This window comes from Tenrec ecaudatus, chromosome 5 (assembly GCF_050624435.1).
Source record: "Tenrec ecaudatus isolate mTenEca1 chromosome 5, mTenEca1.hap1, whole genome shotgun sequence".
NCBI classification, from domain to species: domain Eukaryota; kingdom Metazoa; phylum Chordata; class Mammalia; order Afrosoricida; family Tenrecidae; genus Tenrec; species Tenrec ecaudatus.
In genome coordinates this window covers 179,446,689-179,474,329 of record NC_134534.1, presented here as the reverse complement: position 1 = coordinate 179,474,329, position 27,641 = coordinate 179,446,689, and the positions used below count along the sequence as shown (strand labels likewise).

At 43.0% G+C, this 27,641-nt stretch overlaps 1 protein-coding gene across 1 annotated transcript; it reads left to right on the top strand.

Annotated features, from left to right (window-relative positions):
- On the top strand, positions 1–27,641 carry MTPAP (mitochondrial poly(A) polymerase). The gene is made up of 9 exons (XM_075550361.1): positions 1–183; positions 2,488–2,660; positions 3,159–3,392; positions 7,414–7,638; positions 10,583–10,794; positions 14,987–15,213; positions 21,612–21,704; positions 21,988–22,061; positions 26,696–27,641. The coding sequence occupies exons 1-9, from the start codon at positions 27–29 to the stop codon at positions 27,056–27,058; spliced, it is 1,758 nt and encodes a 585-aa protein (XP_075406476.1). The 5' UTR covers positions 1–26; the 3' UTR covers positions 27,059–27,641.

Genomic DNA, 27,641 nt, shown 5'->3' with positions numbered 1-27,641 from the left:
TGTCTTCCGCGACTGCTGCGTTTGCCATGGCGGCCCGCAGCGTGGGCTGGCTGACCTACGTGCCCCGCTGTGCCCAGGGCAGGGGGCCGGTTCGTCGCCCCATTTACCGCCTTTTCAGGTGTGCAGGGACTGTGGCCGCGGACCTGAGGAGCGAGGAGCGGCTTCCCGGAAGTGTGGAGCCAGGTGAAGGGGCCACGTCCTCGCGTCGCTCTGCCTGGACCCGCCGCGGGCTGGAGGGAAGGGGGAGAGAGACTGGCTCCGCGGGCGAATCCGAGGAAACGGCCGTGGGACTTTGGGCCGGAGGCTGAGGGTATGACCTTGAGGGATTCGTGCCTTTTCTTCCTTCGGGGCGACTCCTGTACTGCAGAATTATTCGGATCTGCGATGCAGTCGGTCGGTCAAAAAATCCCTTTAACGCTTAAAAATCTTTCCCCTGGGGTATGCCAAGTGTGAGGAATACCGCCCCTGAAGCAAGGAGTTCTCATGCAGGGTTTGCGCGTTGGCTAGACAGCTGTGGGGCTCTGGGGGGTTAGGGTTTCAGATTTGAAGTGCAGGCAGTCTTCAAGGTCTAGGAGAACACACACACCCGTGCTCTTCCTCTGGGAGAAGGTTCTGGATAATGTTGACTGCTGCCCAGTCTGATGGTTCTCCTGAAGTTGTAACGCCTCGGTTCTCTCAATGGTGCCTGGTTGTAAGGCGGAGCCTCCCCATCTCGTGAGAATTCCCTGCAGATGGGAGAATGTGGAAGATGGTCTGAAGCACCATGGTAACGGTCTTGTGGTCATGACAAGTGAGCCGATTCGGCAGGGGCTCCAGGACTCCAGCCACTCCTTGGGCGAAAGATGAGGCTTTGTGCCCCAGGAAAGATGTGTAGCCTTGGAAGTGGACTGGGAGAGTTCTGTGTGTTCTGTAGCTGGAATTAAATGAGCTGGAATTAAATGGACAGTGGCGTGGTTTTGTTTTTAGGGTCAGCCAGATCACAGCATTGTGCAGAAAAAATACTGCTTTTCCTTGAGGTTCGCATTGCCTCAGCTTCGTCCACACTGGAGCGGGTGGTCCAGGAGCATGGCCACTCACAGGTCTATGTGCACACACTTACAGGTTTTTAAGGAGAGATGAACATCTTTTACCCGAATGTGGAAACTTCCAGGAAATGCTTTTTACTGATCATATGTCTACCTGTCAGACCAAGAGGATATAGTGTTGAAAATAGCCTGGCTTAGCCAATGGGGTAGAGTAAGTGTGAGGGGCCTAAAATGGCAGGGGGAGCCACATCTGATCTGGCTCCATGAGGCAGGGGCCAGCCGGACTTCTCCCTCCATCTTTCTTTACCTATTCTGATACCATCCGTTCCTCCCATGGCACTCTGCTTCTTTTCTGGGTTCAATGATCTTTGTAGTGGCACTCAGAACTCATGGATAATACTCAAGGTGACGAGGGTTTATTAGACGTTAACAGATTATGACAGAGTAGGATCTTTAAACAGCAAACATTAAGGATTCAGCTGTTCATCTTGGCCTCTGTCTCCTTGTGCCTTGAAGCCGGCCCTCCACTGCCTCAGAGTCTTCTTGTCTTCGTGCTGCTCTTCTGCTCTATCTCATGGTCTCCTTGCCTCAGTCTCTGGTTGATAAATCCTTTGTGGCCAATGAATTATTAAAATCTCGTTCTTGACTCTCACAGCCCCCCCCCAATTTTCTGTGATTGTAAAATCTCTAACCCCTAGAGTAGTTTTCAAATTAAAGAAAAAATCAGTTTTCTTAGTAAATAACCTCCCATTCATGGACAGCACCTAGCTTTTAAATTCTTTGATTTTCCTGTTGTAAAGCACACGTGGTAATGGGTTACTCATTAGTATTTGAACCAGATCAAGCCTTGACTACTTTAAACTTCCCAACCGTTGTCTAACTACCCTCAGGTTTACCTTTACTTCCTTAAGGTTTTGGACTATCACAATTTGCAGAGATTTTTGTTTGGGGCAGTATTAAATGAGTATTCTTATTTTCTGCTTTTACTCTGGAAAGTTTGGCAGAATCTTTGCTTTTGTATTCCGTATAGTGTGTCATCAACCCAAACAGGAAGTGGACATTTCTAATGAGTGTTACGGGAGAATGCTAAAGATGACAGTCGTGTTGCTTAATCTTTAGAGAGGCAGAGAAAGAGGCGATTTTAGATCTAAAATCTTTTTTTATTCTAGCAAAATGTGATTTAAATTTTAATATGTGCATGATGGAAATAGCCTTGGTGTGCCTTGGATAAAGTGTTTGACTACGGGTAGGTAGCTCAATGGGTTAAGAGTGGGGCTGCAAGGTGCGTGGTTCAAGCCCACTGACCAGGAGATGAGGCTCTCTGCTCCCATAGAGATTCCTAGCCTGGGAAACCAACGGGAGAGCACGTGGCCTCTCCCCTCTGGACGCCGTGAGTCAGACTTTACTTCATGTCAGAAGGTTTGCGTGTTTGGTGATGGAGATGTTTTTGTTTCACTTGTAGACTCTCCAGACAAGATCCTCCAGAAGAGATTCTCTGAGGTGCAAAAAGAAAGACGAGAACAGGCACAGCGGACGGTTTTAATAAATTGCCCAAATAAAATTAGTGAAAAAAAGTTTCTTAAATATATATCCCAACATGGCCCTATTAATAGTCATTTCTTCTATGAAAGCTTTGTAAGTATATATGGATTTAACAATGTTCATGACCTTCAAGAATATATGTTCCCATTAGGTATGTTTGTTCTGTTGCCTCTTCAAAAAATGGAGAAATAAGACTTACTTTGGAGACTACATCGTACTGAAATTTTCTTTATTGGGTTTTTTTTTGGTCATGAGGACAGAACTACTTATGGCAGTACTATAAAATTATAAGGAATTTATACTGGAATTCATTATTTGAATACTTTTTATAGTCCCATTGTCATACAGACAATGGGGATTTTTTTGCCTCTTTAATTTTCTTTTTTAGATTATTTTGCCTTCTTTTGAGTAATATCTGTGTGGAGGTTTTATTTTTAATCTACTTAATGAATAAAATGAATGCTCATAGAAATGTATAATTTGTAAGCAAAATGAGCTCTTTAAGAATTATGGTACTCATTCGGAAAGAAGTAACATGCTGTTTTACATCTGCCACTATAACATGTATTCTGTTTCATGTTTCTGGCACAGGGTCTTCATGCTGTTGTAGAATTTTGTCAAAAGGAAAGTGTGGCTTCGCTGCAGGATGCTGTTTGTACTCCAAAATTGGGCACAGAACCTGCAATTCCATTCCGATCACGGTTCTTCAATTTAAAATGGAAGAATCCATTAAATCCGACTTCTGAACAACCTGATGTACAATGCAGTAATCAGTTACCGCCTACAAGCAAGAAGCTTTTTCAGTTACTTTGTCGTGCAGAAAGTGTAAGTTTACCTTTCTAATTCCGACAGCCTTTAAAAATGTGTGTTCTGTGTATACCAGAAGTATTGCTACTGGGATTCTAGTTCATGCTTGCACAGGTTTATTTCACATAAACCATATTTAAATATGTCTCTAATTAGCAACTGTCTGTCGAAAAAGTCTCAGAAATACACATGCTCAAAACAAAAACCAAATCCACTATCATCAGGTCCGTTTTGGCTGATGGTGACTGTTAGGTTTCTCCTGCAGGCAGATGGTGGTTTTTACACTGCCGATCCTTGGTGGTTAGGCCCACTGACTATCCCACGGTGCCTCCCGTGCTCCTGGTGTTTTGAAGTCAGGGAGGATTCAAGTGGAAATCTTTCAACGCATTGTAACTGGTGGAAATGTATGAGAACTCTGTCCCGCATACACAAAATGTTTATGGAAGGCCAGGAAGACCTTGGAGATGAAAACAAGGTAGAGAGAGGTTAGCTCAGAGGTACCTTGCGGGGTGGAGGTGGGGTAGGATTTCCAGTGGGTAATATTGATCGATTTTCTTGAAAGACAGTATTGTCACACAAAAGTTATACAGATGCATTCCCCCCCTTAACGACAATGCACCTGCTTATTCATCTTTGAGGACAGCAAGGGCTGTGCTGTGAGAAACCTTACCCCATCCACTCTGCACTTGGCCTTGCTCTCTGACTGCTTCTTATTCCCTAAACTCAAAAATCATGCAAGAGGCACACAACTGCAGTACCCTGAGGATCTCAAAACTACTGCTTGGAGATGATGTAAATTGAAGAGCACAGAATTGGGGTAGAAGGTGGGGGATAGGGTTAGAGAGATGGAAGGAAAAGTGTATGGACCTAGACAGGGTTTGGTATTTTTGTTTAATGAAGATTTAGATGATATTTTTAGCGATATTTAAAATTTACCCTTGTAAAATTTTGTAAAGCCTTGTTGCTATTGATTTCTTCTCATGGCAACTTCATGTGTTTCAGTATAGAACGGCGTCATCGGCAACATCCCTGTAATCGTCACAGAAACACATAGCCAGGCATCCCTTCCGTTAGAACTGCTACTTGAGCTCAAACCACCAGCATTTAGGCTGGCAGTAGTCGAGTGCTAACTGTGTGTGTCAGCCAAGTACCTTGTATGTTTACATAGGCACACGTGCACACCTCTACATGCGCCACTATTACACTACTCGGGCAGTTCAGAACAAACTCACTGTCAGCGAGTTGATTCCAGCTCCCAGTGACCCCATACGACAGGGTAGAACTGCCCTGGGGAGTTTCCGAGACTAATTCTTTACAGGAGTGCAAAGTCCCATCTTTCTACCACCCTGACTTATGTTCCTTTCAGGTAACTGTTCTCCCAAAGGGGTTGGCCGTTGAACTTTACAGGTTTTCTTTTTCTTTTCAACAAGTTAACACAAAATTTTACATCATATTTTATACATTGTAAATATTTATTACTAACTGTATCTTCTCCTGTCTACAAACTACCCGTCTTGACTTTTTTGCTCAGTCTTAGCAAAGTTTTGTGAACGCAGAACCTTAAAGGAATCTGTACATACTTTGGTTTATCCAAATACTTTTTTAGTTCAATTTCTGATTTTAAAATTTCTACTGCTGTGTAGGAGGTGCAGTGTAGTGGTCCTGGTCCTCATTTTGAGACTCCCAGCACTTTTGAGGGAGAAAGATGAGGCTTTCTAATCCCGTAACAAGTTAGTCTCGGGAACCCACAGGGCAGATCTACCATTTAATAGGGTCGCCATGAGTCAGAATTGATTCAGTGGTAGTGAGTCTGATTTGGTTTTTTGTTGTTTGAGAGTATACATAATAGAGTATATACCAATCTAACAATTTCTTCTTTTTTTAAATCATCTTATTGGGGGCTTGTACAACTCTTATCACAATCCATACATACATCCATGTGTTAAGCACATTTGTATATTTGTTGCCATCATCATTCTCAAAATATTTGCTTTCTACTTGAGCCCTAAGTATCAGCTCCTCATTTTCCCCTCCCAATCTAACAATTTCTACACGTACAGTTCAGTTGCATGGATTGTGTTCTTCCAGGTGTACAACCATTCTCACACTCCCTTTCCAAGTTGTTCCACCCCATTAACAAAAACTCCCTATGCCTGATCTGTCTAGTTGGATCTTCTTAGAAAGAGCACAGTGCTCAAGGCAGACATTTATAAGTTAAACCGAACTATTGTTAGGCTTTAAGAAAATTTCAGTGGATTTTTTGGTGTAAAGCTTTAAAAATTATATTAGGGTAGTAGTTTGGGGGTCCATCCAGCATCAGTAACTTTAGAAAGTCAGGATACAGTGCGCATTTTAAATTATTTTCCACAGCTGTCCCCCCTCTTTTTAAATTAGTTTCATGAACACATGCAGTTCAAGAGTTCAGTCATATTAAGAAGCATTGTGCAGTCATCACCACAGTCAACTTTGGACCATTTTCTTCCTTCTTGTGCCCATTGGTGTTGACGCTCCATTTCCCCACCCTCTTCCATGCCATCTGATAATTATAATTTCAGTTACAGTTTTTAAAAATCCACCTATCCTGCCTGTCTTCCTTATACAAAGCATACAAAAGAAGGACCCCCCCCCCAAAGAGGAATAAAAGGACCCAGTAACAATGATCATATAAAGCAGAGAAAGACCCCAATCCAAGAAAAAGGAGAAGATAGTGAAAATTTAGAATAAATTGAAAGTACCATATATACTCGTATAAGCCGAGGCACCTAATTTTACCACAAAAAACTGGGGGGCTTTTTCAGCATTAAAAATGTGCTCAACAAACTTGGCTTATCCTTGAGTGTGTACGGTAGGTCAAAGAGCTCTAAAGCCAGGGAATTGCATTCCAGCCTAAAGAAAGCTGCTCACACCCTTCACGGTGTTCTTTCCTTGTCGACTGTTAGGGTTGCTCACATGCCTGGACCCTGGGCGGTGGGGACTCAGTGGGGGTTCAGTCCAGGGAGGGCCTGCAAATGGAGTCTGGGCTTCCCCTAGCATCCCTTCCACAAGCCAGGTGCTTAGAATTTAGGCACAGGGGCTGTTTCCTCCTGAGGGTTTGGATCTGCTTGTTTAAAATCTTAGGGTCACACAGGCTGGTGTGTTGAACTCAGGCTTCTCTATGGACTGAGCTGACTCTTCAATTAAATGGCTGTTTGTTTTGAGACAAGCCTTTAAGACCCCATATGCCATTTTCCCTGATAGCCAGGCACCAACCGATTTTCACGACACTTTATTAGGGCATCCCTATCTTCAGTGATCTCATGAAGGCGAGTACCGGACAGGGCCTTGTCACAAGAACGAATTATTCTTATATTAGGGCTGTGATCAACAGTTCAAAATCTATTCAAGTTAACAATGTTTCTCTATGTCCCTGGCCCATTTTTAGTGACAAGTTTATCATTTTATTGTAGGACATTATAGCTCATCCCATGAGGCTTAAGGTAATTCTATTGATGTTAACATTAGGGTCATCGATAGTAAACCACTGCTGTGCAAAGGATTTTGTACATGGATCGGGCATCATTTTAGACCCCAATACTTGAATTGTTAACGTGTACATCCTGATAGCTTGGTGATTGGACACCCGTTGTACAAGCTGTGAAGGTTGTGATACGACAGTACTATGAATAGCACTCATTTACAAAGGCAGAATCATCCTGTGGGTATACTAACACATGTACCAGAAAGGATGGGAAAAGAGCAAATATATGTTGGTTTGGGGTCACCGTTCTTTGGGCACCCTCAAACCAATAGGTCTGAACTTACCCAGTCACCCATTTTGATTTTTGATCAAAATGTAAGTAATAGTAACCCAGTATTTAAACATCTCTGCTGTTTAAAGGACGTTTGAAAAAAATGTGCTTTGAAGGTTGAAGAAGGGAAAATGGAATATTTTCAAGGTTGGTCTCCAAAGCCATCAAATATCTAGAAGTACAAATGGCCGTTTTATGTGATGTGACTTGTGCATTGTGTGTTTTGTCGTGGTTTTGTTTTGGCCAGCTAGATAGATGATCAGCTGAACACACTCTTGAAGGAGTTCCAGATCACAGAGGAGAACGCTAAGCTCCGACATCTTACCTGTTCTCTTATTGAAGACATCGCCGCTGCCTATCTTCCATACTGTACCGTCAGACCCTTTGGCTCTTCGGTGAATAGCTTTGGGAAGCTAGGATGTGATTTGGACATGTTTTTGGATTTAGATGAAACCAGAAGGCTCAGTCCTGGAAAGGTAATTATATTTCTATAGAACATGGTCATCATTTCAAGTTAAGAATTTAGAGGACTGGGGAGTGGTAAGAGAAATCTTACAAGGGGCACAGTGGATTATGTTGTTGGACTGATAAATCACTCAGGGTCAGCGCTTCGAATCCACCAACTGCTACCCACAAAAATTTACAGCCTTGGAAACCTTCGGAATCAGTTCTACTCTGCCCTATCGCGTTTCTCTGAGTCAGAATCAACTTAATGACAGTGAACTTGATTTTTTTTCCAGAGACTGATGAATGGCATACTTATCATTGCTATAACTCTGCTGCTCCAGTGCTGTAGATCAACGTTCTTGCTCGGTCCGCTCCTCTGGGTATAAAGGGTTGAGGTCTTGGCCCTTTCACTCGGGGAAAGCTCAACACTCACGTTGTTTACAACCATGGTGGTGGTTGCATACCAGTGGGGCAGTTAGAACTCACGACTGCATTTGGAAAAGTGAGCTTCCTCCTGGTGTCCCCTAGCGTGAGGTCTTCCCTGGCCGCAGGCTTCCAGGTCTCTTGTGCAGAATTGCTGGTGGCTGTGACCAGCTGGCCTGAGGGTTAGCATCCAACCCGGATCACTTACTGCACCACCAGGACTCCTGGTCCAGGATGGGCAGTCTTACTGCGAGAGGTGGTGGGTCGTTGCCAGAGTCCAGGGAGCTCCCCACTCAGGGTGACCACCTGCGTATCTGAGCAAAACCCTGCCAGGCGGTTCTTCTCAAAGGGAGGCAGAGAGTGAACAGCAGTGTAAACACAGCTCACTGATGCTAATGTGCCATTGCAATACATTTCTATACTCTGAAATCAAAGTATCATACACAAAAAGCTTCAGTAGATATTGACAGATTCTCCAACGCCTTGCCAGTTTAGACTCTCTCAATGTTGAGTCCGTGTTTCACTATACAGACCAGCGCCTGGCCTCTTGGCCTCTTTGTCTTTGCCAGTGTCGTGCCCTGTCAACCCCACTGTTTTAAATCTGCGTTTTTCACTGTTCTCCTTTCTGCTTCTTTCGTTTGTAGAAAAGCTATCTTTTATATTACTCCTTAACCGTTTTCCTTTCTTAGATTGTGGTCTCCTATTCAAGTATTCTTTTGTTTGGTTTTAAAACTGTGTATTTTGCTTCTCTTACTGTAAGAGCTAGGCATAGTGTTCTGCATTGATCTGCAGTTTGAAACCATCGGCCTCTTTTCAGGAGAAAGACTAGTCTTTCTACTTCCGTAAAACGTTCCAATCTCAAACCCACAGGGAAGTTCTGCCCTATCTATAAGGTTGCTATGAATCAGACTCAGCATATGGCAGTGAGTGAGTTTCAGTGTCTGAATGCACTTCATATATTAAATATATAATTTTTATATAAATATGTCTATAATTAAATGTTTAACTTATATATACTTTCTCTAATAGAAATTAGCCCTTTGTGTGATATAGGTATTAGTGTCTCACTTTATCATTTTGTGTTTTATCCTAAGATAGTTTTAATTTTTGTACAACCTTATTTCTGCTTTGATATAGCCTGGAATTTGTGTGCTCTTACTGTAAGATTTTGAGAATGTTTGCACATTGTCTTCTAGTATTTTTCTGATAAAACGTTTTCCATTAAAATCACTGTTCCATGTTGATTTTACTTCGGTTTTCAGACTGATTTGGAGATCTAGGCTTTATTTTATTTATTTGGAGTTCAGTGGTGCTCGCTCTGGGTCAGGCATTGGGCTGCTCAGCACAAGACCCAACCCAGCAGCAGCTCCCCGGGAGAAAGATGAAGCCGCCTGCTCCCGTAGCGACGTAGTCTCCATAACCTTCCTTATGGTCACTGAGTCAGGATTGACTCTCTGGCCGTGGTGGTTAGACTGGCCACTTCAGTCAGTCATTGAATAACAGGTAATCCACAGACTTCAGGGAGCCCCCATTGAGCTGCTAACTGCAAGGTCAGCAGTTAGAAACCACCAACTGCTCCTTGGGAGAAAGACAGGGCTTTCTGCTCCCAGACAGAGTTCTGGTCTCGGGGCAGTGTCCCTGTCTTCCAGGGTCGCCGTGAGTCGCCATCGACTCCTTGGCAGAGAGTGGAGCTTGTGCAGACTTCATGTCATGAAAGATCACCTTCCTAACGTAGCGTGCGCTGGTGGCACTGTGCGATGAGCGTGGAGCTGCCAGCCCCAGGTCCGTGGTGCAGCCCCCAGCTGCTCCTGGAGAGGAGCGCGAGTCGTCTGCTCCAGTAAAGAGCTACAGCCTTAGAAACCAGGCGGCACCTCTACTTTGTTCTCAAGGGTTGCTGTGAGTCAGCATCGGCTTAATGGGAGTGGGCTTTTTTGTGGGGATGTAAAGTAGGCCTCTGGAGACACTTTTTTCCCCCTTTCTTCAATTGCTCTGCTGTTCTTGTGCCATTGCGGATTTTAGTCTATTAAAATTTAAAGGCTAATTTGAAAAGGGCAAATGTATGTTCACTGAATATATAGAGTAAGTGATTATATAATACTGCTTTGTGATATGTAATGTATTGCAAAATAGATTATTATGTGATGATGTAGTGGATTGAGCCTTGGGCTGCTAAACAGAAGGTCAGCAGTTCAAGCCTACTGCTTACTCCTGAGGAGAAAGATGAAGCAGTCTGGTCCTGTAAGGACTGAGCCTCAAACCTCAGAGAGCGGGTGCTCTGTTCTGTAGGATCACTGGGTCAGAATCAGCACCATGGTGGTGGAAGTGTGGGTATGTACATCAATTACAAAAAGGGTTTTCAAATGAACAACTTATGCTCTGAAGAAACAAAAGACAAATAGAGATTTTTTTTACATCTACTTTTGGCTTTGATTGCATGAAGAATTATGTTCAAGGTTTTTTTATTTTCCTCAGAAATCTTATAGTGCATACTTTTTAAAAAGTTAAATTCTTTTTTATAAAGTACTTCTCTATTCAATTTTTTAAATTCAGATCTCAGGAAATTTTCAGATGGAATTTCAAGTGAAAAGTGTCCCTTCAGAAAGAATTGCAACACAGAAGATCCTGTCGGTGATAGGAGAGTGTCTTGACCACTTTGGTCCAGGCTGTGTGGGTGTACAGAAAATATTAAATGCTCGATGTCCTCTTGTGAGGTTTTCCCAACAGGCCTCTGGATTTCAGTGTGATTTGACTTCTAACAATAGGTATGCTCTCTTCAATTTTTTATCTTAAATAGGAATCTTGTAAGATGTTAGTACAATTGTAGACCCTTAAATATATTGTATTACTGTGTTTGATTTTTTTTCTTTGAACACTGGTTTTGACAATATGAAATGCTCTGTTCTACTAAATGCATTTTTTGGTGTTCCTAAACAAAGTGTTAGGATAGCGTGTTAAACCAAAATGTGAGCTATTGCTTGAATAACTAGACGAACCAACACAAAGCTAGTTCCTATAAAGTGGTGGATATTAGAGATGTCCCAAGTGTCTAACTTTTCCATGTGCTGTGCCACTCCATCATCCCTAGCATCTCCTGTTCCTCCTTCATCCCCTGCCGCTTCTTACAGAACCCCAAACCCACCAAAGGCATGCCTCCCAGGTTGTGCAGGCTTGTGAATCCCACATCTGTGGATCGGCTCCTGGGACTCACATGGCTGTAGGAGCTGAAGAACCCAGGTCAGCAGGTTAGAGGACAAGCCACTGTCTCTGAAAGCCACAGGAGCTGACGGATCAGATCCAATGATAGGCTGCTGGCTCAGGTCTCAAGAAGAACCAGATCCAGAGCAAGAGAGAACTTGGCCATTCTGCACCAGGGGCATTGAAAGGGGCTTGTAAAAGTAGAATTAAAAGACAAGATCCTCCCTTACCCCCACGAGCTTTTTGAAATGTCATCCAATGTTGAATGTTGACCACACTCCCAAAGAAACGAAGGGTGGCGATTGGAGTCACACCCTCTTGCAAGCCTGGAACTCAAAATCCATCCCTCTCTAGTGCTACTGTACTGATGTAATGGACAACTCACTGAAGGTGGAGCCGTAACCAAAAGTGCCCAGGCCGGTATTTACAATAAATATGTCAAAGAATGAAGGACTAGGATGGAAGGGCTAAATTAAGCAATTAATTGCAGTTCTTCTCATAAGCATTGTATTTCATTGTTTGTACTGGTATATCCTGATAACCTGACTGCATGGTAGAAGTATATATTCATATGGTATGAATATAATTAGAAAATAGAGAAATCATTTTTGACCTCTAAGTTCCTCCGGCCCAGCCTTTTATAATAACTGTGATCTCTTTTTCTTAGGTAAGTGGTTTAAATAGCTTTACCATATTTGTATTTTATTATCCTTGCTACCTGGTGTCTTATAAAACAAGGAGACTGACAAGTCGTTGCATACTCTGATTCCATTCCTGCAGATTTCAGTGGGGAGACTTGTCAAGTGAGGGATTTACCTCCTCACTCTGCTGTCCTTGGTGCCTGTGTTTGATTTCACTATATTAACTAGTATATAAATAATTGTAACTGAAATACAGTCCAGTCGAGTCCAATAATTATAACTAAAATAAATAGTTTAAGTATTTGTTTAAGCTTAAGTTAGGCTTACGTATTCATAACAAGCCAGGCCAGGCTCCCTTTACTGTGAAGTAAAGTATCTGTGAGTTTTATGTTTTGCCAAATTTTAATAAAGATAGAAACGACACTTTCTAACATTGCCACATTTTGTTTATAGTATGTAAAGTATGACAAACTGATATATGTTTATAATAGTTTTCTTCCGGAGGGACAGGCTTTAAAATGTTTGCTTTCTTTGAGGTTTTACACTATTTGTTTCTTTATATCATAGGCGTCTGTTTGTATTTCATTTATTTTTCAGCTTAGTTCAGGTTTATTTACATAAAAACCAAATAGTTATTCACTGTGAATGTCTCTCTTTTCTTTACACCCAGTAAGTATATGTCCTGGAGACATTTTCCAGAACTTTGAACTTGTTCTTTTTAAACAAAGGATATTGTGCCCCCTGTTGGTTCTTTTAAAAATTGCAATTTAGGTTATGGTCAATAGGTACTTGATTTTAAATATGTCTAATGAATAGTTCTTTGAATTTTCTCATGGAACTCCGACTTCGCTGCCATCAGAGTTGGATGAATCCCCAAGACTATTGTCTGGAGACAATCATTAAACCTTAAACTAAAAAAATCCCACGAAGACTTGAAATCAAATGACAATTTAGCTTAGTAAGGAATGTCGGGTTTTATAATTGTGTTTTATTTTCCCCAGAATTTTACTTATCAGAGCCACCTAATTTTACCATAAAAACTGCATTAAATGTGCTGAAAGACTCGGCGTAGACACAAGTATACAAGTGTACACGCTGTATTATTGAGGATAGCTGCAGCAGACATGACAGTTCAGTCATTTCTGCTTGTATGATTCGGTGACACTAATTCCATTCATCTTTCCCACCTTTTCTGAGTCGCTCTCCCTCCGTTAATATAAATCCACTGCCCCTCCAGTTTCCATCTGCTCTCTTGGCTTGTGGTGCTGTGGTTGTGTCGGGCTGCTAACAATGTCAGCAGGTCGAAATCCCCGTTTGCTCCTTGGGAGCATGGTGCTGTCAGGTAACTCGCTAGGAGCTGGAATTAGCTCGATGGCGGTGGGTTTGTTTTGGTTTAGTTGTTGAGTTCGTCTCATAAAGAGCATAATGCTCAAGGCGGACCTTACTACTAGTTCAGCTCAATTGCTAGTTGACTTTCAGAGGAGTTCCTGGGTTATTTTCAGTTTTAGGTTTACAGATTAAGGTAGTAGTTTCAGGGTTAATCTGTCTTTCATGGCTCCAGAAAATCTAGTGTCCATGGAAATTTTAAGTTCTGTTCCCTCTCGGATGGGAATGTTCCCATAGCAGTTTTGATCAACAGGTTTAATAATGGCAGCTGACACCCCTAGTTCTTCTGGTCTCACGGTAAAGGAGGCGGTTATTCATGAGGAGCATCCTATTTTTGTCTTTAAAGAACTCTCTTTGTGGGACCATCTCGGCAAAAGCACTTCAGACGGTTAGTTGGGCAGCTCAGGGGACAGGGAGTCTATCAGTGGGAGGAACAGCTCGGGAGGACGCAGAGAGCGCTGTGTGGTGTGAGAATGTCATCAGTGTGACTGCATTGTACACTCAGACGGTGTCGCTGCTGCTGCATGCTCTGCTGTGTGTATTCTCTAACAACAACAAAATAATTCTCGAAAGATGCACATTAGGATTAGGAAATGTATTGAAAATAGGGCCTGAAGTGTGATTTCTTTAGAAACCCTGCTTGATCTTACTAGATTTTGCTTTTATTAAGCTTTTTATTAAGCTTAGATTTTAAAAATTAGAATATTTTCACAGTTTTTATTTTTCCTTGATGAAATGAATAGAATGTTTCCTTTCATTTTTAGGCTAACTTGTATAGCAAAGGACTAGCTAACCAAGGTGTACCGGGGTAAGTCAAGAAGTATTGCTACTGGGGTCCACGTCCTATGTGCACGGGTCTCATTAGGGTGCCTTCAATACGAGGTGCAATCAAAGCAGTGGCTGTCTGCTTAGCTGGGTAAATTTGAAGCAGAGTGGTCAGCTCCACAGGTTATGACAGCTGCTCGTTGGGCTCCAAAAGAGTAATCCTGTTAGATTTTCTTAAAGTAAGGTGAGCCGGGGCTGAAGTTGAAAGGTTTAAAAAGAGCTGTGAAGAAAGGCCAGGCAAGTGTCCCTGGGGACTTTGTTTCTCTCAGGACAGTGTTCCTGTGAGACCCTTCCCTCATCTGCTTACCCCACGAGTGCTGTTTTCTTCCCTAAAATTCAAAGACCTTTCAGAGGAACGTGATGTGAGTGAGTCAGTCCCTTGAGGAGGCTCAAGCTGTCTCTGATGTGGTGCAAGGCAAAGAGCACTGGGTTTGGGGGAAGGTGAGAGATGGAAACACGTCCCCTCAGCACTGTGTAGACTCATGTAGAGGGATGTCCAACAGTCACTTCTTTGCAGTTTTCTAGGATCTTGTAGCAATAATTTTTGACTTACCTTGGTAAAACAGGCAGAGAATCTCCCTCCGAGGTGCACTGGTATCTCTAGGGGTAATTGTGAAAGAGCACCATAGGTAGTGTGCTTCACTTACTATTGAAGCCCTGCTTGGGGACTGATTGAAGCTTCTAAGTCTTGGGAAACATATAAAAGAATGTTTGAATAATGATAATGAGTATATTTGATATTTACCCTTTCACTACTGCAAATACATCGTGCTTTCGATCTGATTATGTGTTTTTTTTCTTTCAGTGCACTCACATCTAATGAAATAATGAGATTAAGTTCCTAAGTGCGTTTTAATCTACCCTTGCATGAGAATTTAAGAAGTTGAAAATTCTTTTTATTTTCAAGGATTGCCCTGAAAAGTTCCGAACTTCTGTACATCTATGGTACCCTGGACTCCCGTGTAAGAGCGTTGGTGTTCAGTATACGATGCTGGGCCCGTGTGCATTCGCTGACAAGCAGTATTCCCGGTGCTTGGATAACAAATTTCTCCCTTACGATGATGGTCATCTTTTTTCTCCAGAGAAGATCCCCCCCTCTTCTCCCAACTCTCGATTACCTGAAAACTCTAGCAGGTAAGGCTAGCCTCAGACCGCTCTGAGTTTCTACTTTTTCTTTCTCGTGGTTTAAGTGGCTGTAAGTAATTACAATGTGTTAACCAAGTCATGTGTGTCCTGGTTGTTGAATTTGTCTTTGTATTTTTAAAGCTTTATGAATGTGAAATGACATGTTTTTGTAATCACCACAAGGGGTCCTGGGAACAGATGACTTGTGGAATTGGGCTTCTAGAATTCTTTGAGAGTTCTCTCTTCTTGGTATCATCAGCAGAGTTGACAATGTGGCAGTACAGTGATCATGAGACAGTGGGAGTCCCCCATTTCCTGATCAAGCTTTCCATGAGACCACATTTTCAGAGATAATTTTCAGAATCGAAATACGACTCCAGACTTACAGGTGCTGAAAACTGCTTCAGGATGTTTAACGACCTGAACCACTGCTGCGAACCACGAGCTCCGAGCTCCGTTTGAACCCATCTCCTGCCCCTGGGAGAGAGAGGAGTCTGTGCTCCTCATGAGAGCCCTGAGGCTGTGGAGCAGGTCCCAGGCCCAGGCCGACCTGTAAGCTCCTCTGAGGCAGAATGGATTCCAGGACAGTGGGTGGGCTTTGAGCTTTAAATATGTATGTGTTCTGCTTGAAAGTTTAAGCAGTCTTAAGCAAATGCTTTTAAGATTAGCACACTATTTTATTTCAATTATAAATGAATTAAAATTTCAGTAGTCTGGTTAAGAAGATGCTATTCCTGTTTTAAATTGATTTTCAAACATATTTGCTAGTAGTAGAGTCCACCTGTGCTTCCAGATGCTACCCCTCAGCTTGCCAGGGTAGTCACCACTTAACAGCCTGGATTGATTTGTGCCTGTGGTTCTTTCTTATGCAGAAGCCATATAGGATATATTCTTTTGTGCCCCGGCTTCTCCCTCTTAGCTGCTTGTCAGGCAGATTCATTCACGTTTGTATACCATGCCTTTTGCTCTTTCCTTGCTGGGTCCTTTCAATCTAGAGCGCTGTCTCTTTCAATTACACGGAATTTCCTTAACAATTACGCGTGTTCTTTTCTCCTTTACTCTAAGAGCAGCTGTTGTGCAGATACTGGAACTCTAGGATTGGGCCTTAACTTTCTCCTCTGTTCTCTTGCCCTTTGGGGGAGATGGTCTCAGGTGTACCTTGAGCTTTTCATTTCTGCTATCTGATTTTAATTTCCAGGTGCTTATTTTGTTACTGAAATATTCTTTATTTCTTAAATTGTCTTCTATTTTCAGGTGAGAATTGCCATATCCTCTAGCCTTTCTTGTGTCTTTTTTCATATTATTATTAATCATTCTGTTGGGAAACTCTTACAAATCTTATAACAATCCATCATTCAGTTGTATTAAGCACACTTGTACATATGTTGCCATTAACATTTCTTGTGTCTTTTAAGGACTTTAAACATCTTTTTTATGTTGCCTTGTTTTTCCTAAATACTTATTTAATTTGACTTTGTTTGATCTCATGTTGAAGGCTTTTCTTAAAAGTCTGATAATCTTTGATATTTTGCTCTTGTGTGAGTCAGAAACTAAAAAGCTAATCTGAATGTCTAAGTTTGTTTTTGGGTCTGTTGCTTATGAGATCTGGAAGGAAATTTTTCTGAGCTCTTTCTGTTCCGGGCTTCGGAGGCGACTTTCTAGATTATTCCTCTCAGGCTGTCTACATTGCGTAGAAAGACTCTTCCAATCTCTCACTCATTGATTTATGTAACTGCCATGGAAGGCCTTGTGACCTGCGTCCTGAAGCTTTGACATTCACCGTGTGTGTTAGTCTAAGTACTTTAGAGAAACAAATCCACAGAAACTCATGTGTAAGAGAGAGTTTTATATAAAGGTTAAGTGTGCATCAAGAAAACATCCCAACCCAGTGCTGCCCAAGCCCACAAGTCCAACATTAACCCATATGTCCAACACCAATCCACAAAGCCCTCCTCCATCTCACAAAACACACACTATGACACCAACTGCAGGAGGAAAGCCGAGTCAGTGAATGTGTAAGCATCTCAGCGCTGGCAGGGGTCTCCCCACGGCTGCTCCAACACGCAGGGCTCCATGTGGCTTCTCAGGGATGTATTGCAGGAAGTGAGCCTTGTCAACTAAAGCAGGGAACTGGCTAAGGCAGCTGCACCCTGGTCCCACCAACAGAAAGCAAGAGATCTGAGAACTAGAAAGGTGAGGTTCACTGAGCATCCCTCTGCCCTTCAATTAACCCCATGTGTTTATCGGCCAGGTTGGCACAATAAACTAACTCACTGTGTTTTGTTAGTGGTGGAGACTCAATCTCATACCACCATCTGTCATTGGACGCTGCATTTTGTGGTGCTGAGCAAGTTTCTGCTGACTCTAGCTAATTCAGATTAGAATTAGCAATCTGGTGTTGAAAAATCACCTGTCAAAGTGTGGGCCACATGGTCTAATCCTGCTAAGAATGGGTCTCTGCGGCGATGGCCGGCATAATGGCAGCAGACAACAGCAGTATGCTCTTGTTCACATCCTGTGCTGTGGGGAAGGGCTCTTTTCCCACCCAGTCAAGAGAGTCATTCTTTCTACCCTCTCCAAAGAATAAACACCTCCTCTTGCCAAAGAAGGACTCTGGAGGACCTGTTTCTTTAGCTATCAGGCTTCCAGGAATAACTTGGTGCTTCCAATCCCCAAGCCTTTGGGAGTTGTGTAATGTTTATCTGGTTTTCTGTCGCTCTCTCCACTGTTGGTTCAGAATTCTAGGTGGTGGTTTTTTTCAGGTCTTCTACATCATTGTTACCCATTCTTGTGTTGTTCAGCTGAAACAAACTTGGCTGCTCTTCTCTCCTGTTCTCCCTGTCTGCAGGGTTTTCTATCATTTCCTCTTGTGTCAGTGGTGCTTGGGAAGAGGTGAGAATAGCGGCCTTGCTTTGCTCACCATCTTCACCCCACAGCTTGAGCTCCTAACCCCCACCCAGGCTGAGTGCTGTTGGAGCGTGCCGCGTGGTGGTGGGACAGGTAGCATTCCGCCTGTGTGATGAGAACCAGCGGTTTAGAGTAAGTGGGTTGTAATGAAGGTGTGACTGTATGAAGGACAGTGTTTTAAGTTTCAATTCCGTATTGAGTGGGGGAGCGGCATAGTCATAAGCTACCCCGAAGCCCTGCCTGTAACCATGTGGAACTCACTGAGATTCTTCCCGTAGTCACGTCCAAGGACACAAGAAGTTGCTTAGATTTGCATATTGGATAATTATTCTGGCCATGTGGGTCATAAACAAGCAAAATGGCAGCTTGCTTAAGCTTCATGCTTAGCAACTGCCCTCACCCACACATATTAAGCAGTTCATGAGCTTGCATGGATTGATGGGGCAAAACCATCTGTGGACTTCGCGTTTCATAACTGCTGACCGACAGCATGCTAGCAGGTGTAGACCTGGTAATAATTATAACAGAAGCTGAAGGTAATTAAGCGATTTTTGCTGCTTACATGTATTTCCACAAACTCTTCTTACAGTGAGTTGTTAGTTGCCATCAAGTCAATGCCAATACATGGTGATCCTAGAGTGCAGTGGAGACCTGCTCCATGGGGCTTTCCGGATGGTGGAAACAGATCACTAACTAGGCCTGCCATCCAGGGCTCCTCGCAGTGATTTCTATAAAAGAAAAACTACTAAGCCTTCGTGGAAACCTGATGTCATCTCGCCCCTCATTTCTGTATGTACCACGTTTGGGCTCTTTATAAAAAATGTATGAGGTTAACGTAATGCATTTCTGGTTTCTGATCAGAAAGATTAGCCTAAAAGATGACCCAAAATCCAAATGCCGTGGCATCAAGACGGCTCCGACTCAGCAAGTTAACCTTATGTGTATTGCAATTCCTAATAATCTCTTGATACCACATAGTGCCAGTGTGGGTCTCTGCCCAGCTGTGATTTATTATAGGACCTTCTCCAAACCAAACTCCCTGCCAGGTCATCAGTGCCAGCTCACAGTGACCCCACTGTGGGTGTCCAAGACAACTGCTGCCCCTGTGGATTGCAGCCCAGGCATAAGAGTGCCCTCCCAGGCTCCTCGATGGGAATGCGGGCAAGTGCATCAGTCTGGACACACCTGTGGGGAAGGGAGCTCCATTGCATTGGGTACCCGCTTCGTACAGGAAAAAGTAGCTGCTACGCCAACTGAAGCAAGAACTAATTTTGAAGCTTATTGATGCTTTCTAGGTATTCAAACCTCAAGTTTCAGTTACAAGCTAACAGAGGTATTTACAGGCTGTTTTTCTCACCACAGAGAATTTATGTTTACTTCTAAACTTCTGTTCAAAAACAGTGTTTTGCCACCCTGTTTTAAGAAGAAAGCCATGGGATTAAGCAAACGATGATGAAGGTGTCATTTGTCTGAATGGGTTTAGAATTTTTTTCTTAAGAATATTCTGAAGATGGAAGTGTTCTAAATGTGCCTGCAGTGTGCTAGGAGTTAGCCACACATTGGTATTCTGAACTTGAAATCTGCCTAGTGTGACGGAGAGGCTGCAGTTTTCATTCTCAACAGCCAGATGTGGCCTGTGGCTGTAGCACTGGATCAGTTGGAGTTTTGTTTTCAGGCCATAGTGACAGGAGAAGACAGTAGACCTGACAGCTCTGTCTGAGCCCCGTGCTGTGGCTGCTGTGTCGTCTGCCGCCCAGGGCTTCCCTTGCTCACCCAGCGCCGTCCGGGCGACGTGTCCCAAGAAAGGGAGGCAGTCTCCCTCCTCACCTCGGATGATTCTATTGTAGTTCTTCTAGAAGCGACTTGTTTCTTCTGCAGTTCACCTGCATCCATTCTTCTGTCTTCTTTTGCACTGTCCAGCTTGTTTATGATAGTAATGTTGGATTGGAGATGCAGTGATTTTTGAGAAAATCTCATAACCCCAAACTAAAATAAAATACAGCCAAAAGAGGAAGTTGTTTTTCCTCGGTCTAATTTCTCTCCAATAATGATTGGCATTTACAAATATCAGTAATCGTTCAGAACATTGTTGGCTTTGTGTTTGCTATCTGTGACTTAGCAGCAAAGGGTTGGTGTCATTTAGTGGACTTTTTCTCTTTTTTTGGTTTCGCCTAGATACTGTGGTAGTGGGTGGAACGTCATTTAGTAGGCTTTTTCTCTATTTTTGGTTTAGCCTAGAGATTGTGATAGTGGGTGGAACTGTGGAAGCAGCATTGATGAGTTAGACAGTGGGCTGTGAGGTCCCAGGCTGGGGCAGGGGTGGACAGTGAATGAATCACCCTATAGGGTGCCCCTGGAGGATCCACGAACCGGGGAGAGCATCCGCGTGGAGTTCGATGTTTACAGGTGGGGATGGCTGTTGATTGGACTTTTGAAGAAAGCATGGGCGTTGCCCCACAACAACAGTGGGCTATAGAGTGGATGAGGTATTTCATGGTGACTCTAATCATCAATGATTAGGAAAATGATGATCTCTTAACAGAATATTAGAAAAGGTATATTGATAAATTTGTTGTGCTAAATTCCAGTCAGACGAACGCAATCTGAGCAGTTGCCTGCAAGTTGGTTCTTACTTGGCCACCCCATGTGTGCAGAGTAGAACTGTACAGGCTCCACGGAGTTTTCATGGCACCTGCTGCCAACCTGTGCTTCTGAAGCGCCTCTGAGTGGGTTTGAACCACCAGCCTGTCCGTCTGTAGCTGGTTTGTCCCACTCAGAAGCTCCCCAATCATTTTAGAGGACTGCCTTTAAGGAAGTGCCCCAAGTTCCTCAAAACTCTTAGGGTATTTAGTTTGAGTCATGGACGAACAGTTAAGCAAATGCACAGGGCAGTGGTGAGAATTGGAGGAGAACTCTAAATGAAACATTACTGATTAAAGATAGTGCCAAAATTTGACTTGGTGACAAATGGGACCTACCTACATATTCATTTATACTTGCCGTATATACCAGTGTATAAGCTGAGTTTTTCAGCACGTTTTTAATTCAGTCCTTGTGGTAAAATTAGATGCCTCGGCTGATATTTGGGTTGGCTTATACTCGAGTATATACAGTAATTTGAAAACAGATTTACCTCTAAATACAGACTGTTGATAGGACATGAAGCTAGTAGTAAAATGAATGCCATGTTAATTTTACTGTTATAACCTCCAAATTTTTTTTTGAAGTTTTAAATTCCTGTTATTGTTGTTGTTAGTTGTTGTGATGTCACCCCCAGCTCTTGGAAACCTCATGTACAACTGGATTTGGACCATGGTGTGATTCGGGGCTTTTTCATTGGCTGCCTTTTGGAAGTAGATCGCCAGGCCTTTCTTCCTTTAAAACTTTGAGTGACGGCCCAGATTAATCTACAGCACTGATTACTCTAGGCCTTAGATTCCTCTTCTGAAGTAGGGAATATATTTGAAACGTGAACTATTTTCCATTTCTGTTTGTTTCAGATGAAGGCGATCAGTGTGTCATAGAAGGCCATAACTGTACATTTACTAGTGACTTGAATCGAATTAGGCCTACAGAAAACACAGAGACACTAGGTAAGTGATTTTCTCTTCTTCTTTGAGGGAGCCCAGGTGGTGCAGTCATTACTAGTTGGGCTGCTAGCTGCAGTGTCGGCTGATGAGACCACCACCTGCTCTGTGGGAGGAAGACTGGGCTTTCAGCCCCTGAAAGCGGTCCAGTCTCAGAAACACACACAGACAGTTCTGCCCTGTCCCTTAAGGTCGCTTGCTATGGGCGCATCAGTGTGATGGCAGTGAGTTTGGTTTCATTGTTTTTTTTTCTTTGGATTAAAACCATTTCCTTTTTTTTAAATTACAGAATTACTGTTGATGGAATTTTTTGAATATTTTGGAAACTTTGCCTTCAATAAAAATTCCATAAATATTAGACAGGTAAGTATCTTAATATTTGATTATTAGGTATCTGGTCTTCTGTACTAATCATAATTAGCATAATTTAAAGCCATACTAAAAATGTTTATTTAGACTGTATTTATAGTTATTGCTAGAGAAACGACGCCTGGGTAAACTAATCACCTGGCTGTTGAAGAATAAGAGTGTGTCTTTCAATTTCACATCACTCACTTCACCCTGCCATGATAGCCCTACCATCCTTTAGTGTTAACATTCTGTCTTTGAGAAAAAAAAAGTGGAACATATTCTGAAAACTGCTGGGAAACGGGATTTGTGTTCCTGAAGAATGCCAGGCTCCGTCTGAGAGAGGATAGCGGTGCCTTCCTTCTTCACGTTAAGATTTAGCTTATTGGGAGGGAGTGAAGGAATGAGTTGGCCCTTTAAATAGTTGGCCGGATGAACGCTTGTCTGAAAAGGGCTGTCCGGCGCAGAGCACTAGGCAGGATTGGTGCACAAGGGTCACAGGGGTGCTCGCCGTGGCATTCTCACTGGTTTTTGTCTGCTTATCATTTGGTTATTGGTTGTAAACTTTGTAAAACTGGCGTCTTAAAACACACACCCAAATGCTCAGTTTTATTGTTTTTTCAACTTCCTTTGTTCATTCTTCTCAAACTCTTACCCTACTCCTTGAAACTATGTGTTTTGTTTTAATTTTAGTAAATCATTTTATTGGGGGTTCTTACAACTCTTATACAATCCATCAATTGTATCAAGCATATTTGTACATAATGTTACCATCATCATTTTCAAAATATTTTCTTTCTGTTTGAGCCCTTGGTATCAGCTCCTCTTTTTCCCCCACCCTCATGGACCCCTGATAAATTATAAATTATTATATTCATATTTTGCACCACTTGCTGCCTCCCTTCACCCATGTTGCTGCAGTTCGTCCCCCTGGGGTGGGGGTGGGGTGACTTTTACATCAGTCATTGTAGTTGGCTCCCTGTTTCTCCCCCTCTCTCCCCACCTTCCCCCTACCCTATCCTACCACCTTCCCCCTACCCTCATGGTGTCGCTACTGCTGTCCCTGAGGGGTTTATCTGTCTTGTATTCCCTGTATGTTTTTGTTATTTTTTATGGGAGTAGAAAGGCTCATCCTTCTCCCAAGGAGCACTCTGGTGGTTCCGAACTGCTGAACTTATGGTTAGCAGTCCAACACGTAACCACTGTGCCACCAGGGCCTCCTGTTTTTGTTACTTTTTTAAAGGGCTCAGAAATCTCTAGAATTCAGTTCAGACTAAAAAGGTCACCTACCAGGCATACAGAGTCCTTTATCCTCTTGTCCTGATGCTCCGGGGCGCACAGAAAAGGCAGAGGAGACGCTAGCGAGTAAGCAGGCACTGCTTGGGTTGGGGAGCCCTGATGGCAGTGGGTTTTGTGATCAGTCGCAGTAGCTGCCATCGAGGCAGTTCTGACTCTTAGCAGCCCTATGGAACAGGGTCGAACTGCCACTGTGGGTTCCCGAGGCTTGAACTTCAAGGGAGCAAGAAAGAAAGAGGAGCGGCTGGTTGTTTCCACCTGCTGACCTTGTGGTTAGTAAGCCCAACACGTCATTACTGTGACACCAGGACTCCTTTGCAGTAAGTAATTCACGTGCTCTTATTTGACACAAGGAAAGGTGTTTTTTTTAAAAATTGTTTTATTAACATAATTCAAGTATCATGCAATCTAATCATTCAATCATATTAAGCAATTTGTGGAATCATCACCATGGTCAATTTCAGAACAATTTCTTCTTGTATTCGTTCTTAGCTCCCCATGCCCCTAAGTAATTGTTAATCCAGTAACTGTCTATTTTCCTATTCTGGATTTCTATACAGAAAATCATATAAAACACAAACCAAAAGTAAGCAACCCCCCAAAAAACTAACAATGACTAAACAAACGAAAATCTCAATCAAAAAGAAAACAAAATATTTAAAAATTGAAACATTAAAACAGATCAAAGGGGAGATCAAATGATAAAACGTAACGTAGGTTACATTTTAACCAAAGTACATCTACCATCATCTACTTAGGGGTGCTTTCTGCCTGGTCTGCAGGCTGGTCACAGCCCTGCGCTGTTGAGAGCATTCGGTGGGGGCTTACTCCATGTGGGGCCTGCACATAAATGGATGTGGGGCTGCTGCTGCCACCCACAGCCAGTCAACTAGGTTCAGAGTTTAAGCTCTGACCCCTTTCCCTCCTTAGGATTTGGATCTTGTTACTTATAATCCTTAGGTCACAGAGGCTGGTATGCCTCTTCCATGCGGACTTAGTTGACGCCTCACTTAGATGGCTGCTTGTATGAAGAGAAGCCTTTAAGACCCCAGGCACCACCTGGCTTCTCCACCACACTTTCCTGTAGCACCGTCTCTGTAGTGACCGATCCTCCTGAGGGCGAATATCGAGCAGGGCCATGTCATAAGAACAAATTGTTCTTAAATTGGGCAGAGACTTGAGTGGGTGCCCCAAATCCACTCATGTATCTCTGCTTCACTTTAGAGGCATTATCACTTCATGATAGACACCGTACATGGATGGTCCCCTTGCCGGTTTAAGATAAATCTGTGGATGGCATCATTAATTTAACCAGTAGTATTGAACTTAAAAGATTGTTGAGCAAAGGAAATTATACAAGTATAAGGCAGCTTTAGGCTACAATACATGAATTGTTGACTTGTACAGATTAAACTCTTACGTGACTGGACACTGTTTGCATGGACAGGGGAGGTTTGTGATAGGGCAGATTTTTCCATGGCGATCATTCAGAGAGGCAGAACCATGCCTAGCGGAGAAAAATCAGGAGGACCTGACAATAGGGAATATGTGGTAGTCCTGGGCCACCATTCATTTGGCGCCGTCAGAGCAAGAAATCCCGAACCAAAGTCCAATAACCACCAATTTCATAACATTGGGAAAGTAGTCATGTGTTTCTCACATTAGAGCACTCCAGCCTTAAGTACAAGAGAGTGTGTGGACTCCTTAAATCTACCACAGGTGAGTGAGTTAAAGTCCAGTTCCCTTAGTGAGGTCTCCACTTCAAATCCTTCTGGTGTGGTCTGTGAAGGATGTGTGCCTCAAAGGGACAGAACCTAAAGTCCCAGTTGTCTATATAGCTCATGGCCTGGGTCAGCTAGAGCTGCATAGAAACTAGGTCCAAAGCGACTAGTTAGGAACCTTAGCTGCCAGACATAATCTCCCCTTGGTTCTGACTAACTGTTGTTCAGTGTTCTCTCCTGAGGGGAGTTCGCTCCTCCCAGTCTACCCACCCACAGAAGTATACATGCCCCCTCCTCGTAGCTTGACTTGAATTTCCAGAATGTTTGCTTATCACTCTGTTCAGTGTCTCTTGATTTGGGGTGACCTTAACACATTGTTAAAGGGCAGCGACTGAATGGTCTTCTCTTATCTTGAGAAAATGACCCAGTGAAGTGAGGTCTTTTTGTCAATGTGGCTTTTAAGATGCACCTTGGAAGGTCACTGAGTCTGAATCGACTTGTTCGCAGTGACCTTGGTTTGATTTAAAAGGGGTGATACGTAGTTCATGGGTACAAGGCAGGCTCTCTCTACCTTGTTACTTGGGAGACCGGATTAGAAGATGACATGACCGGGGAGCCGAAGCCCGCCTTCTTAGTGTTTATCCTTGTAGGAGTAGACTCGTGTGATAGGTGCCCTTTCGTGATTGACTCACCAGTCAGCATTGTGGTTTCCAGGTCCCTCCACGTCATGAGGTGCTTCATGGTTTCATTGCTGTATTTTTAGAGAAGCCTGATTTTCCACTGTGTGTATGTACCAGAGTGTCCTTACCCATTCTGCTACTGGTGGTACTTGGGTGACTGTTTCCAGTTTCTTGCTGTGGTGAACTGTGCCGCAGTGAACGTGGGAGACCCTGCACCTGGTGTTGTGTTCCTATTTCTTAGGGGTGTGTGCCCAGCAAAGGTAATGCTGGGCCGTGCGCTAGTTCTTTCCCAGTTGTTAGGAGCTCCCTATTGCTGCCCACGTTGGTTGTACAAGCTTTTGTTTTACTTCTGTCCGTGTGTCTCGCCTGGCAGACAGCCTTATGATTTGGTCTTTAGATACGTAGTAGAACATGTTAATTGTTTTAAATGAGTAATGAATAACCTTTCGTTCCTGCTCTTCCATTCTCGTTTCATAGTTGAGAAACATAAATTATACGGTAAAGGATCTAAGTTTGTATGCTTCTCTTTGCACTGGCTTTCCATTAATAAGTTTATTTTTAGCTAGGTTCAAAAATAAATGTATCTCTGTACTTTTTTTGCCATTTTTTAAATTACTTTCTAGCTCTATTCTGTTAGCTAAAAAATGGTTATACAGTTTTAAAGTACTTTTATTTCTTGACTTAGCCCAGACACCTCTCATCTGAGCAGTGACATCACCACCCATGGCTCATAAACAGAATCTATTTTTCTCCAGAGCAAAAAAAAAAGAAATACATATACACACACACACATGCATATACCCAATTTCCGTAGGAAAGAAATTCTTTACTATATAAAGTTAATGCTGGTATTTTGTTTTTTGACAAGTCAGTAAATTAGCCAAATTGTTCTCCTATGTAAATAAGCCCTTCATATATCTCTATCCATGTTCTGTTCTGTCTTAATCTGTAGGGAAGGGAGCAGAACAAGCCGGAGTCTTCTCCTCTGCACATTCAGAATCCCTTTGAAACTTCTCTCAACATCAGCAAAAATGTAAATCAAAGCCAGCTGCAGAAATTTGTCGATCTGGCCAGAGAAAGTGCCTGGATTTTACAGCAGGAAGATAGAGCTGGTCCTTCCGCAGCAAGTCATCAGCCCTGGGGACTGGCGGCCCTGTTGCTGCCATCTGTGTCGCACAGTAAGTCCCTTGCCAAGAAGAAAAGGAAAAAGCCCGCAAGTGAGAGAATCAGAAACTTGCTGGACTGTATAAAGAGCAACCGTGCAGAAGGCCCCGTGGACAGCAGTGGGGAAAGAACAACGCGTACTCAGGCATGACGACCGCGCTCGCGGGAAGAGCTGGTTTTATCATAGCTATCATCGTTGGGGTGCCTCGATGAACTGGGGTGAAACTTTCATCTGATACTGCTTGTTCTAAGAACGTTGGCCCGCTTTGCTTGGTCTAAAGTTCTGAGAAAGGTTTCTTTTTTAGTGTGTGCCTGTGATCAGTGCCTGTGACGCCCAAGTCAGGAACTTTACGAGAACTTCAGCCACAAGGGAGAGATGAGAGAAGATTGGGAGGGACTTTTCAGTTAATAGATCAACTAAGTATACAAAGTGAATGGTACAAATCAGTTATGCAGTCGAACCAGTATTGATCTCCGCCTCAGGCCTCTGGCTGGAAATCATTCAAAAGTTCATAAATATGTAGGCCATGATTACAATAAAACTTTAAACTCAATCCTGTGGAGCCAAATATGACTCCAAAGTGGCCCTACAGGACAAAGGAGAATGAGCCCTGTGGACTTCTGATGCGGTGAACCTCTACAGGAACAGAGTCTTTTTAATGCATATTGTGTTTTTCACACAAGATACTGTTATTGAAATATAAATTAAAATAGGGTGGTGGTATTGTTTTCCA

What these genes read in the sequence shown, in the direction of transcription:
- MTPAP (XM_075550361.1), top strand. Translation starts at nt 27, where the DNA reads ATGGCGGCCCGCAGCGTGGGCTGGCTGACCTACGTGCCCCGCTGTGCC. An exon ending in TCCCGGAAGTGTGGAGCCAG is followed by an intron (nt 184 to 2,487) that starts GTGAAGGGGCCA and finishes TTTCACTTGTAG; the next exon opens with ACTCTCCAGACAAGATCCTC. An exon ending in GATTTGACTTCTAACAATAG is followed by an intron (nt 10,795 to 14,986) that starts GTATGCTCTCTT and finishes TTTATTTTCAAG; the next exon opens with GATTGCCCTGAAAAGTTCCG.